Source organism: Candoia aspera, chromosome 2 (genome assembly GCF_035149785.1).
Source record: "Candoia aspera isolate rCanAsp1 chromosome 2, rCanAsp1.hap2, whole genome shotgun sequence".
Classification (NCBI taxonomy): Eukaryota; Metazoa; Chordata; class Lepidosauria; order Squamata; family Boidae; genus Candoia; species Candoia aspera.
Window position 1 is genome coordinate 257,401,599 of NC_086154.1, and position 13,717 is coordinate 257,415,315.

Genomic DNA, 13,717 nt, shown 5'->3' on the forward strand with positions numbered 1-13,717 from the left:
AGCAAAGCCCCCAATCTTAACCCCCCTGATGCCCAAGGATACCGCCCAGAGTCCCTCTTTCTTGGGGGAGATTGGCGGTAAAAGAAGTTTGAAAAATAAACAAACAAACAAACAAACTATTAACCACCCATAGTGGTTAATATTAAGCACCACAACTCATCTCCAGCCTGACCCAAATGCCTGGAGGAACAGCCAGGTCTTCAGTGCCTTGCGAAAGGCTAACAGGGTTGGGGTCATCTGAATCTCCGGGTGGAGGCCGTTCCACAGGACAGGTACCACCACTGAGAAGGCACAAGGTTCAAGTCTCCATGGAACTCCCTGGGTGACTTTGGACCAATCACATTCTCTATCCAACCTATCTTGCTGGACTGTTGTTGTGGGAATAAAATTAGCAGAGCCCCAGGTAGGCCTCCTTGAGCTTTCCTCAGAGCTGTCTGAGAAATACAAATTTAGAAACAACAGCAACAACAGCAATTCTTTTTTGCTTCCAAGGTGGTTGCAAGGAACTTCAGCCTCATCCCCTCACCCCAGGGCCATCCTATTTTATCCACCCTTTAAGAAGTTATTTGGGACGCGGTGGCGCTGCGGGTTAAACCGCTGAGCTGCCGATCGGAAGGTCGGTGGTTCGAAACCGCGTGGCGGGGTGAGCTCCCGTTGCTCGTCCCAGCTCCTGCTCACCAAGCAGTTCGAAAACATGCAAATGTGAGTAGATCAATAGGTACCGCTTCGGCGGGAAGGTAACAGCGTTCCGTGAGTCATGCCGGCCACATGACCACGGACGGGTCCTTAGGGACGCCGCCGGCTCCAAGGCTTAGAAACGGAGATGAGCACCGCCCCCTAGAGTCAGACACAACTGGACTTTACGTCAAGGGAAACCTTTACCTTTACCTAAGAAGTTATTAAGCATTACCTGCCTTCTGCAGCATTTCTGGTCTGCTTGAGTTGCCCCTGAGGGCCAGAACCTTGAACAGATCAGCAGAATACACTGATGGAAACCAGTGCCTGGAGAAATGCAAGGATCAGCCTTTCTTTGCAATTCAGAAAAAGCTATTTCTCTTTGTCTACCCATCCTGTAGTTTGGTGAATCCATCTGGCCCAGGTTCTCTGTGATATTTCCAGAGCAAAGATGCCTTCAAAGATTGCCTTCGTAGCCGTCTGCAATTCCGTCCTCAAGTTTTCCTTAATTTTTTTTTCTTGTCAGGTTACTCTTTATTTGTTTAAAGAGCTGCCAATGCTTCTCTGGAAACCATCTGCTTCCGAGATCGCCTTGCTCCGTGACTGGCTTCTGAATTACAATCTGACGGAAGTCGAGAATAAACTTGCTTGCGTTGTCCTGGAAGAGATGAATTGGGGCCCTAGGGAGCAGCACGTAAGTGTGGACTTAAGTCAGTGGAGCAGGCAATGTGTTCATTTCAGCGAGAGCAGAGCCTCTGTAGAGCTCAGGGTTGAAATGCTGGGATCTTGGCGTTCACTGAGCTTGGTTTTCTTCTTGCAAATGTTTCTTGCCAAGCATTTCAGACGTTACTAGTTTGGTAATGAAACGTTTGCAAGAAGAAAGCCAAGCTCAGTGAACGCCAAGATCCCAGCATCGCCCCTCCCTCTCCCTGGACAAGCTGTTGTCCCTGCCCCAGATGCAAGGCCGATATTATTCTAGGACATCTTACACTTTCTCCTGCTTTTCCTCAAATGTGTGGTTGGCCTGGGGTTGCAGTTTTTCACTGCTTTTCAAGGGCAGGCAAATCCCTCCGTGGTTGAGTATGCTGCAGGGTGGAGTGAAGTTGGTTTGGGTCACCCAAAGGGGAGGGGCCACCACTGAGAGGCCTGTCCCTAGTCCAGAGCCTGTGTTTCTCAGGAAGAAGATTATCCTTCAACACGCACCTCTCAGTATTTAGACTGGACAAGCAGAATTGCCTTTTGACAAATGTTTCTCTTGAGTTCTGCTTCTTGTTTTGTTTTTAATTCAACTACTAATGTACAGTATGTTCACATCTTTTTTGTTTTAGACTCTACCAGCCCTTATTTAGGTTGGAGTGACCTAAGGCTCCCAGGCTCACACATGCCCCCTAAAATTTCTTTCCCCCTTCCTGCCCCAGGCCTACCTCTGTGGAATTGCTGGCTGACACCCTATTGTGCATGGTGGTGGGGCCAGGATTTTGGGTTGTCATTTTTTCTCTGAGTTAGAAAAGAAGATTCAGCATTTTTCTTTCTTTTATCTTGTTTTTGGCTTTGAATTTTGTTCAACCGATTTTAGAGCTTCCCCACCAATTTCCCCATGGCCAAATTGTGTGGGGGATGGGGATAATGCGCCATTTAATTTCAGCAGTGGACACTCCATGTATTTTTTTATTCTTACGAAAGGCTACGCCAACTACTTAGGTTACCTGGCCATCTCTACATATCATCTTGTTCTGTTTTATTTATTTTGTTTTGTTAAAGTCATAAGGCTGCCCAACTCTGTAATGATTCTGGACGGCGTACAATAGAAACACAAAGAAAAGACAGAAAAAATACAGGTAGAAGACTCCAAATGATCTGAGAAAACAGTTACACTAACCAAAAGAGAGATAAGGACTCTTGCTCAGCACGAAGGTCTGGGGGAAGAGCCAGGTTTTCAAAGCTCTTTTAAACACAGTCAAGACGGGGCCCAGATGAATTGCGGTGGGCGGGAGGAGGTGATCCAAAGGGCGCTTCCTAGTTCATCGCCCATCTTGCTGTTCCTGGAGCCAGATTTCGCTTCCTTTTCATCAGCCCTTCCAGGCCATTCGGTATAACAATTGACTCTGCCCTGTTGCAGAAATTACGATACTGGCATTCTTTCCTTGTGATTTGTATATATGAAATGAGAGAGATATATCCTTACTAGTGATTTATCAGAGGAGTAGCCTGGAAAAGTAAGCCCTTTTAATTTGATGATAATTGCAAAGCTATCAAATCTGCTAAATTTTTTGGCAGTAGCTATGAAGACAGATAAGAGGGTAATTTCTGCTGAGATGAGTCCAGCTTTATCCTATGGCAGTATTTCTCAACCTCAGCAACTTTAAGATGCAAGGACTTCAACTCACAGAATTCTCCAGCAGCATCCTTGCATCTTAAAAGTTGCTGAGGTTGAGAAATGCTGTCCTATGGGATTCAGCAGTTAACAGTATCTTACATTCTACAGGTAGTCCTTGATTTATGACCATTCGTTTAGTGACTGTTCAAAGTTATGATGCTGAGAAAAGTGACTTACGACCAGTCCTCACACTTACGGCCATCACAGTGTCCCTGCGGTCACGAGATCAAACTTCAGGCACTTGGCAACTGGCATATATTTACGATGGTTGCAGTGTCCTGGGATCATGTGGTCACCATTTGTGACCTTCCCAGGGGGCTTCCGACAAGCAAGTCAGTGGGGGAAGCCAGATTCGTTTAATGACTGTGGTGATTTGTTTTAACAACTGCGATGATTCACTTAATGACCACAGTAAAAAGTCACAAAATTGGGCATGACTCACTTAACAACTACCTTGCTTAGTGATGGACGTTCTGGTCCCAATTGTGGTTGTAAGTCGTGGACTACCTGTTAGGATGTTTGCATTGAAACATATAAACCTGAGGACAGTTCTTTTAAAAACAGAAGGATTAATAAACTAATTTATTATTGTACTTTTGGTTTTGTTTCAACCTGCCCAGCGCATGTACTGTTACATAGAACTTTCTGTATCCTTTTTCTGAATGGGTTTGTGACTGCAATAAATAAATGAGGATATTTAAAGAGCAGCCCCCCAGCTACCAAATGGTGAGGTAGCCCCATTGAACAGAAATGCCTCCTCGTCCTGGAAATCAGCAGGTTGTTTTTGAACAGGGTCACCTTCACATCAGTCCGGCAGTCCACGCGGAAGTTGCCCTGATGATCTTAGAAGCTTACCAGAAGCACCTCCCTCAGAAGCCATACAGTGGACTCCTCTCTGAAAGCTTCAAACAGGTGCCCCCCTTTCGCTGTTTTCGAATCTCTCTTAGTTGCTGGTTGAAGTACTAAGTTGTATTCAACATGGCTGCCGAAAGAATCCACTTTCCGGATTCTCACAGTACCATACGCTGAAGCATAAATGAAACAAATTGATCTAGTTTAGACACTGTGTGAACGCAGCTGCTGGCACCCAGACTGGGAACTGTTGCCTTGAATCAATACTTGCATATTCCTGCTGTTTGATCAAAAGGTTTTGTTTTGATTTTAGAAAGAAATTTGCCAGAACCCCACACCGTAATTCCCACAGCCCCAGCAGCTGTGTCCACACAGTGTCTAAACTAGATTGGTTTGTTTCATCTATGCTTCAGCGTACGGTACTGTGAGAATCCGGAAAGTGGATTCTTTCGGCAGCCATGTTGAATACGACTTAGTACTTCCTGCCACGTGGACTTCAACTCCCAATGTTATACACCCAGCACGGCCACCTGCCGTGAATTCTGGGAGTTGAAACCTACCCACCTGGAAGTTAGCAAGGCGAGGAATCTCTGCCTTAGGTGGATAGTGATCCAGCAAGGATTTGCCAACATGAGTGAAACTCACAGACATTCTGGCCAAGACACAATCAAGTTTCAGTAGCAGCTTCCCTGGAAGTCTAACGAAAATGCCAGTGAATTGATAGAAGACATCTCAACGACGTTCTGAGTTAAGAGATGATAAGCCTTGGTAAACGGAGGCTTACCTTCTCTTAGTTTCAGCACTGAAATTAAAATTAGAAGGAGCACCTAGGTGGTTTAAACCCATCTAGACCAGTGTTCCGTTTTCATAGTAGCCAACCATTTTTTTTTGCAAGAAATATAACAACTAGGATGAAATACCTGTCTGAGTTTAAGAGTTGCTAGTTGTAGTAGTGAGGAGATCAGAGACTTCCTCCTGATAGCAAGCGGTGGGCTGGAGGGAAGTGATATATAGGCTAGGCCGGAAATCCAGAGCACAGAAGCATGTCTTTCTCTGACTTTGAAAAATCAGAGATACTTGTAGGAATGCTGGCCAAGACGGGAGGATGTTTGGGGCAAGAGGCAAACCATGAATATCCCTCAAGAAGCTGTGGCCCTCCAAGTTTTGCTAAGCTTCCCACAGCCCCCATTTGCCTGACTAGTGGGGAAAATAATGCTGGAAGTTGTAGTTCCAGCAGCATCTGCAACAACGTCCTTGCAATTGTAGAACTAAGAAATGTTTCTGTGGCACCACTGGGGATGAAGGACATGAAGCAGAGCCCTTCCACCGAGGCTTAGAAAGTAGGCAGTTCTTCCTGACTGGCTGGGGATGTCACTTCAGACCTTTGGGGGCGGGGAGCCCATAGCAACACCAGTGCTCCCAGGAGCTAACAGCCTTTTGGGATGACAACTGGGCAACAGTAGAGGGCATTTGTTCTGCTGGGGACACAGCACAGATGAAGTGAGGGACATGTCGCTTCTCTCTACCAGGTTTCCTATCTGGCCAGCATTGTCCGTTACGGCGAGACAGCAGAGAGCTCCTTTAATCAGTGGGCATGGGGGATGATTTTGCGGTTAAAGCTGCACGTGAATGATTATGGAGTCCAGGGAGACTGGCCCCCAGCTCCAGTTCCCGACTTGACAGAATCACCCACCTTTCACCCGCTGCTGAAGGCAGTCAGATCTGGCCTCCCAATTGGTTGCTACCTTGCCTTGGCCATGTCAGCTGTTGGCCACAGGTAAGGATTCCCTCCTCTTTGTGCTTGCAATTCATGTTTCTTCAACACATTTGTAGTTTCTCAAAGCCCTGATACTTTTGCTCTTATGGCTGAGTTTGGACGTCAGGGTCACCCAGGATTGTAAAGAATTCTGGTTTAGTCATGACCGAGCAATGTTTTCCTTCATGAGTTTCATTTGGCTCTCTCTGCCAGCAATATTTAAGCATATCTGGACAGCTCCATCTGTGGTTTTGTAGAGGAGTGCAGAGATGGCCCTGAGGAGGAATTCAATGACCATCATGCTTAGTCCAGACAGGAAGGAGTGAGAAAGAAACTCAAGATTGCTGCACCTTGATTCTTTTAAGTATAAGGGGAAGAGAGAGAATTTCTGTGAGGCTTTCAAGATTCTGCTATTATACCCCATAACAATAAACTAGAGTTCCAGTGGTTCATGTGATATCTATTTCCTAACCTGGCCTACCTCAAAGGGTTGACGGGTTTCTTCAGTGTTAACGCAGGAACCACAGACTCTGGCCTCTTTTCTTTCTGAGAAAGAAGAATCAACGGTCAAGAAAATTTATGGTTTGCCCACTTCAAGTAATGCTGAACAAGACAAAACCAGGACTATCCTGGTTTCCCACCAATAAAAGTTGGAGTGTTTCTATAGAACTAAGCCACAATGAAGAATCTGTATAACGACCAAGTAGCAACAGTAAGAACAGACCACGGAACAACGGACTGGTTTAAGATTGGGAAAGGAGTACGGCAGGGCTGTATACTCTCACCCTACCTATTCAACTTGTACGCAGAACACATCATGCGACAAGCTGGGCTTGAGGAATCCAAGGCTGGAGTTAAAATCTCTGGAAGAAACATTAACAATCTCAGATATGCAGATGATACCACTTTGATGGCTGAAAGCAAAGAGGAACTGAGGAGCCTTATGATGAAGGTGAAAGAAGAAAGTGCAAAAGCTGGCTTGCAGCTAAACCTCAAAAAAACCAGGATTATGGCAACCAGCTTGATTGATAACTGGCAAATAGAGGGAGAAAATGTAGAAGCAGTCAAAGACTTTGTATTTCTAGGTGCGAAGGTTACTGCAGATGGTGACAGCAGTCAGGAAATCAGAAGACGCTTAATCCTTGGGAGAAGAGCAATGACAAATCTCGATAAAATAGTTAAGAGCAGAGACATCACACTGACAACAAAGGTCCGCATAGTTAAAGCAATGGTGTTCCCCGTAGTAACATATGGCTGCGAGAGCTGGACCATAAGGAAGGCTGAGAGAAGGAAGATCGATGCTTTGGAACTGTGGTGTTGGAGGAAAATTCTGAGAGTGCCTTGGACTGCCAGAAGATCAAACCAGTCCATCCTCCAGGAAATAAAGCCAGACTGCTCACTTGAAGGAATGGTATTAAAGGCCAAACTGAAATACTTTGGCCACATAATGAGAAGACAGGACACCCTGGAGAAGATGCTGATGCTAGGGAGAGTGGAGGGCAAAAGGAAGAGGGGCCGACCAAGGGCAAGGTGGATGGATGATATTCTAGAGGTGACGGACTCGTCCCTGGGGGAGCTGGGGGTGTTGACAACTGACAGGAAGCTCTGGCGTGGGCTGGTCCATGGAGTCACGAAGAGTCGGAAGCGACTGAACAAATAAACAACAAGCCACAATGCTTTACAAATCTGGGTCATTGTGCCTTCCTAATGTGCTGTCTGCTTAAGAGCTATTCACAGTTGAGCAGAGAGCCGTGATTTCAGATGGAACTTGTGGATGAAGAAGCAGACAGTGCAGTCCCAATGACTGTTCTTCTCATCACCCACAGCAAAATCTGCCAATCAAGTTTCATACTAGCAGAACAAATGCTAACTTAACTTGGAGCTTCTGCATTGCTGATTCTGTTGAGTTCAGCCAAGGAACGAGGGGTGTTTTCTTCCCATGCTGATAAGGATTGCTTGGAATATTCTCGTTTCTTTCTTAGAACTGTAGTTCTCAAGGTTCTTTGCGGAAAGCCGTGGCAGTTAAGCCAATGTAGGATGGAGTGTGTAATTAATTAATATGTGGGTGGTTGGATGGATGGATGGAGCATCTGAGAATCTACTTTCTTATCTAGCTTAAAGAAGAGGACCCCAAAAAGGAGAGGTTTGATACCAGGAGATGACAAGTATCTGTCCTCAAAATTAATCAAGTTCAAAACCAAATGGAAGCCCAGTTTTTAAGTGTTACTCCTCAGTCCTTCCTCTATCTTTGAGCGCTATCTTGGATTTAGTTTCCATGAATCTGCAAAATGAAATACGTTTTGTTTCTTTACGTTCACAGTATTGAGAAGTTCTGTGCTGAAGGGATCCCTTACTTGGGCATTCTAGTACAGTCACGACATTTGAGAACAGTAGTTCACGTCCTGGATAAAGTTTTACTTTTGTTCTACCCGTGCCAGTACTACCTTCTCAAGAATGAAAAGTGAGTTCAGATTTACCTTGATGTTTATCATAGTTTGGCTGATCTTTTAATGACATTAGTATCCAACCCTTCCCAAAGGACCTCTCAGTTACATGTATGAAATCCAGGAAGTCTTGCTGAGGTCCCATCATTGAGGCAGTGCTGTATTCCAGAGCCCCATGATTAAACCTGATGATGATCCCCCATGCTCTGAAAAACCCACCCCTGGATATCCAAACCACCGACTCCTATTATGTTTTCAAAGAACTGTGAAAATGTGGCTCTTTAAGAGGACATCTGGGGATGAGTAAGACCATACCATTCCTCAAAAGTGGATTTACAGATGGCTTGCATTTTTTATGGGAATGGATTTTATTATTAACGTTTAAGTCCTTTGTTGGTGTAGTCTAAGCCATTCCCAGTCCTTGGAAAGGGAGTGGCCTATAGACCAAATAAATAAATAAGTTTTGCCAAAAATTCAGGAAGGCCCATCACTTGATCAGCAGTGGTGGGTAGAACGTATTGAGTTTGAAATGTTTAGACTTTGAAAGAAGGTGTTCCGACTTTCCCAGGAGTGTTCAGATGCTGCTCGGAAGCGTTTTGAATTCCAGATTGTGTCAGAACACCCTGTTTTTCATTCAAAAGGGTTTTACATACCTGTACCCTTTGCCTCCCCAATCTGGTCTTGTTGGCTCAGACTTTCAGCAGTAACAGAAGATTTTTCTCATCACTTGTCCACTGAGCTGCCCCTGCAGTGGTGGGAGATTTGAGGCTTTCAACCTGTGACCTCCAATGTAAGGTTCGTGCTCTGGCACTAAGCTACAATGCCCAGTGTGAACAGTTCCATACAGTCATTGCAGGTGAGGGTCTTTCTCACTTGGAAATGATCACAAGGACCTTTGCCAAGCAAAATGGGCTGTCGCTGAGCTGGTATTTTGTGTCCAGAGAATAACTTTTCTTCAGAAGTGCAAATCTCCCGGTCACAACTTCCAATGACCTGTCTTGAGGCTCTGGCCACTTCAGCGATAGTATCTACAAAACACAGAAAGTGACAACTGCATTTCTTTTCAATTGCTCATCTTTTGGTAGCAAAGGGCTTCAGAGGTTAGGGTGCTGACAGCAGGGACAGTAATTTCAACCCAGATTTCCTCTTTTTTAATCTTTAAAGATGCATTAAGCCTTTGGTATGCTTATGAAGTGAAATCATTTTAGCACACTAATTTAATTTCTGAATAAGAATTTCCTGTCAGATTTAGTGTGCTCTGGAGGCTGCAGAAAAGAGACTTGGGGCCATATGCTGTTGGCCTAACCCCTGAAATCAGACTCACCTTTCAGGATCCTGTCCAGCCCTCGTTCCTAGAAGTACCTGTCTTGAATGTAAGGGATAAGGAAGGCCAGATGGTGCTTTTGGAGATACGGCACTAGTCTCAGCAGGTAGCGGCACCTGGGGTTGGAGGCTAAGCAGGGTCAGTTCTGTTTAGTGCCTGAATGAGGAACAACCTGGAAATTCCACAGCTGTAGGCTAGACTAGGGAATGTTTAAAAATAACAGAAGAAGGCAAGAGCAAGCTGTTTCCATAATGTTGTGAAAAGAACTTTACAGGTAGTCCTCACTTAACAGCCACAATTGGGACTGGAATTTCGGTCACTAAGTGATGTGGTCATTAAAGAATCTGACACGATTTTACGGCCATGGCAGTTAAGCAAGCCAAGTAGTCTTTAAGCGAATCACGTGGTTCCCCATTGATTTTACTTGCTGGAAGCCAGCTGGGAAGGTCAAAAACGGCAATCACGTGACTGCAGGACGCTGCAGTGGCCATAAATGCGAACCAGTTGCTAAGCGCCTGAATCGTGATCATGTGATCATGGGGATGCTGTGACAGTCGTAAGTGCGAGGACCGGCCGTATGTCAGTTTTTTAGTGCCATCTTAAGTCCAAACCGTCACTAAACGAATGATCACTAAGCAAGGACGACCTGTATTTATTTATTTAAAACACTTATATAGCTGCCCATCTTGTACCAAACTCTGGGTGGCTCACAACAACAACAACAAAAATAGAACAACATCTGTTTACAACAAAAATATTAAAACCAAAAAATCTGGCATTTGTTTTAGGTTGGGGAAGGCTAGTTTAGAACTTAATATTGTCAAGCTCTTTTACATTGTTGCTCAACCTTGATATCTGCTGCTGCAGCTGAGCAGAAGGCTCTTTTATCGGTGTGAGGGAGGGATGAGTTCAGCTGGGGTATGAATCGGTGAGTTTCTGCCTTTGATTGGATAATTAGATGGCAAACCTGTTTGTGGCTTTCCTAGGTTTCTCTCCTTCTTCCACCAGTTTCTTCAGCTGGATAGTGGTGTTCCCCAAGGGATGACTCAGCAGATGACCCACAAAGTGGCTCAGCACTTGACTGGGACCAGTTATGGCGAAAACGTTAAGCTGTTGAACTCCATGATTCAGGTAAGGAAATAGGAGCACGTCAGGGATCCCCGAAGACCACTATTCTGGTTTCAGTTGTCTAAGGAGGACTAGCATCACACACAAAACTGAGTGTAGGAGTGGCCTGCAGAGAATTCCAAGGCCACACTCCAGAGACACGAGGTTGGGCTGTGAAAACTTCGAAGGATCTGTTGCTAGATGGAATAGTAGTCAGACTAAGAATAAGGGTGTTTCCTATGCATGAGTTGGAATTACGGTTCAGCAACAAATCAGGTGCAGAATTTTGAGTAACTGTTGAAGATAGTCTTTCAAGTTTCCCCAGGCCCAAATGATGACGTCTGAGAATCTCCATATACAGGATATGGAGGTAAGGTAGTGTGGCAATCTTGGGCTGCCATCCCTTGTTTTATGAGGAGGATGCCCACTAGGACATAAGTCTGTGTTTGTGGCATCAGAATGTTCCAGAAGGGTCTAACAATCTAAGAACTGGACAAAGATTCAGGAGATCATTATGAAAAGAGCCATCTGCAAACTTTTCCATTATCAGTGAAGAGTCCTGCCTCCTCGTCAGATCATAGGAAGAAAATCAAAAAGTACCTGCTGTGACACACAGGAATATATTGGGTCTAAATGGAAAATAATTCAGGGGCTGGAATTATTGTAAGCCCTCTCTTTCTTCTCGATAAATCTTGCTGAAGAGAACTTGTGGTGAGATTCGTGGTTGCAGAGAATCATGTTCCATTTCGGAGTCTGGCAAAAGCTTGCCGTAACGTTAGGGGAGCCTTCCCCAGCCTGTGGTTCTCCAGATGGCTTGGACTTCGATCGTGCTGGCTAAGAATCGTGGGGGTTGGAGTACAACAGAGCTGGTGCTGCTGGGTTGGGGTAGGGTGAGCTAAACAGTGAAATCCCAGGCAACTGGCTTTCCGGAGAAGCATAGAAAATGGTGGATGAGAAGAACATCGGCATGTATTGCCTGGGGCACAAATGGAGGGTCTCGTTCTGGACAGAGAGGGAGACTTAAGTCACTGAGATGTTGTAGTTCAGTCCACATGCAACCGCACACACATCTCACAGCGTTCTTCCTGTGTGGGGCGCATTTGCAATGTTGAGATCATGTTTTGAGTGCTCCCCAACATGGGGTTACTTGACTTTTCACAAAATGGTGGTTCACTAGCCTCCAAATATTCTGCTTACCAGAGGGCAACCAGGTGAGATGGCTTCCAACCATCTTCTTAAGTTCTCCAAGTTGCTCCCTATTGCATCTGCTTAGCTTTTCCCTTTAGCTCTGCTACCCATTGCACCACATACTGTGGGGTTGACTCTCCCTTTTTGTGAGCCATTTGATCATTCCTCTCTTGATTTTGACAGAGTCACATTTTTATGAGCAGCCACCCCAGCGGAGCTGGTCCAGCCACCGTGTTAGAATTCTGGGTCCAGGTCCTCACCAGCCAACTGCTCTGGCACAGGGAAAAAGCCACCCTCTGCCTGATGGATGGTTTGTGCCAAGCAGCATTTCAGTTCAACCAAGAGGACTGTGTGCAGAAGTTGCTCTATCAGCAACACAAGGTATGGATCCTGATCCTCACTGACTTTTACACAAGGACTGGGTCATAGAAGAATCAACAGACTTCTCAAATTGGCTGAGATCTTTACCTGATGGGATTAGTGAAGTGCTGCAAGGTTTGTTAATTTTGTTCCTAAAATCTCTCATGAGATTCTGGTGGTCTTGCAACATTTTGTCCATTAAAAAAAATACATATTAAAAAAAGTGATTTTGCAGGTCCAGAGATACTGTCTAGGGGTATTATAGGTCTGTTGGCATCTTTAGCCAAGCCCAAGTGAAATCCAAAAGCCTGGACAGAGATACTTCTATATTTTGCTTCTATTTGTATATTTTTGAATGGGGACACTTTGTTTGTTTTCTTGCATTAGAAATATCCTTTTTATTAGAACATACATAAAAAGTGGCACGCACGTAAAAAGAAAAGCTAGGATTCAATTTTATCATTTACAAAAAGAGAAGAACGGGATTAGTCCCCCTCTCTAAGACTGAATCCGTTAATGGGAGCTGATTAAATGCAACCTATGAATTAAAATGCCATGTTTCTAGAAAAAATTGTGCATTAATCTCCTTGTTGCATATTAATGGATGCATCACATAACGCCGTGATTTGTTCATTAACAAAATCACAGTTGTCTGAACTGGCACAACACTCTAAGCTATAAACCATATTTTATAAACCACAGTGGTTGGGTTCATGCAACAGACTGCCAAATCCAAACAAACTGCCTGATGGATTGACAGGATTGTTTAAAGTGGATTTTCCGTGGGTTCTAACCAGGGACCAACATTTAGTTTTAGAAGTTCAGTCACAAAACAATTAAGTTGCTTATGTTCCATTGTTATGGAAGGCCGCTGTAAGAATGCAGCTTTATCTCACCCTCATGTTCTCTCTTACTCAAATCTCCCAGAATGCTCTGGGCTATCACTGTGACAAAGGGCTCTTGTCTTCCTTGGTCAGCTGGATTGTGGCAGGCAACATCACACCTTCCTTCATCGAGGGAAATGCTAATCCCACGCAGGTAAGGAAGTGCTGTGGAGTTGATGTGCTAAAGTTAGCTTGGAGTGTGTGGCCCGTTCTTGGCTTCTCATAAAACCATCTTCCTCAGTTGACTAAGATGGTCTTCCAAGGCCACCCAGAGGAGATGTTGCTGTGCGTTCTATTCTTATATCCGTTGGCCAGTCTTGTTTTGTAATTTACAGGTTTGGTTTGCATGGAGTGTTCTGAATATGGAGTCCATATTTGAAGAAGATTCCCAGCTTCGTAGAGTTGTAGTGAGGGAGTTAGTTACCAATTCTGTTTCACCTGACCAGGCTCTGAAGGTAAATCTGAAAAGTAGTTTTTTTATTTATGATGTCTCTCAGAACGGTAGCTTTCCTGCCCCACCACCTAAAGGGGGTGGGATATTGCCTTGGCTTTGATATGGATAGTGCCAAACCTTACTAGATTTCATTTAAGGTTAGGATGCCTTTGATTAACTGATGCTACTCTCCATTTCTTTTCAGATAATGTCCCCTATTATTACATTTAAGGGGATTGTGACTGTAATATACGTTCCTGGAGATTTTATTCAGTTACTCATTTTTAAAAAGTTAACTCTTTTATTTCAACATTTTT

The 13,717-nt window shown here is 44.6% G+C and overlaps 1 protein-coding gene across 1 annotated transcript in view; it reads left to right on the forward strand.

The window, feature by feature from the left end:
- EPG5 (ectopic P-granules 5 autophagy tethering factor) overlaps positions 1-13,717 on the forward strand; it is an 89,293-nt gene that overhangs the window by 28,429 nt on the left and 47,147 nt on the right. The window contains exons 14-21 of the mRNA XM_063295872.1: positions 1,202-1,369; positions 3,845-3,964; positions 5,434-5,681; positions 7,981-8,121; positions 10,415-10,559; positions 11,907-12,104; positions 13,011-13,121; positions 13,303-13,422. Of these exons, the coding sequence (XP_063151942.1) occupies positions 1,202-1,369; positions 3,845-3,964; positions 5,434-5,681; positions 7,981-8,121; positions 10,415-10,559; positions 11,907-12,104; positions 13,011-13,121; positions 13,303-13,422 (1,251 nt within the window). The remainder of the gene's footprint in view (positions 1-1,201; positions 1,370-3,844; positions 3,965-5,433; positions 5,682-7,980; positions 8,122-10,414; positions 10,560-11,906; positions 12,105-13,010; positions 13,122-13,302; positions 13,423-13,717) is intronic.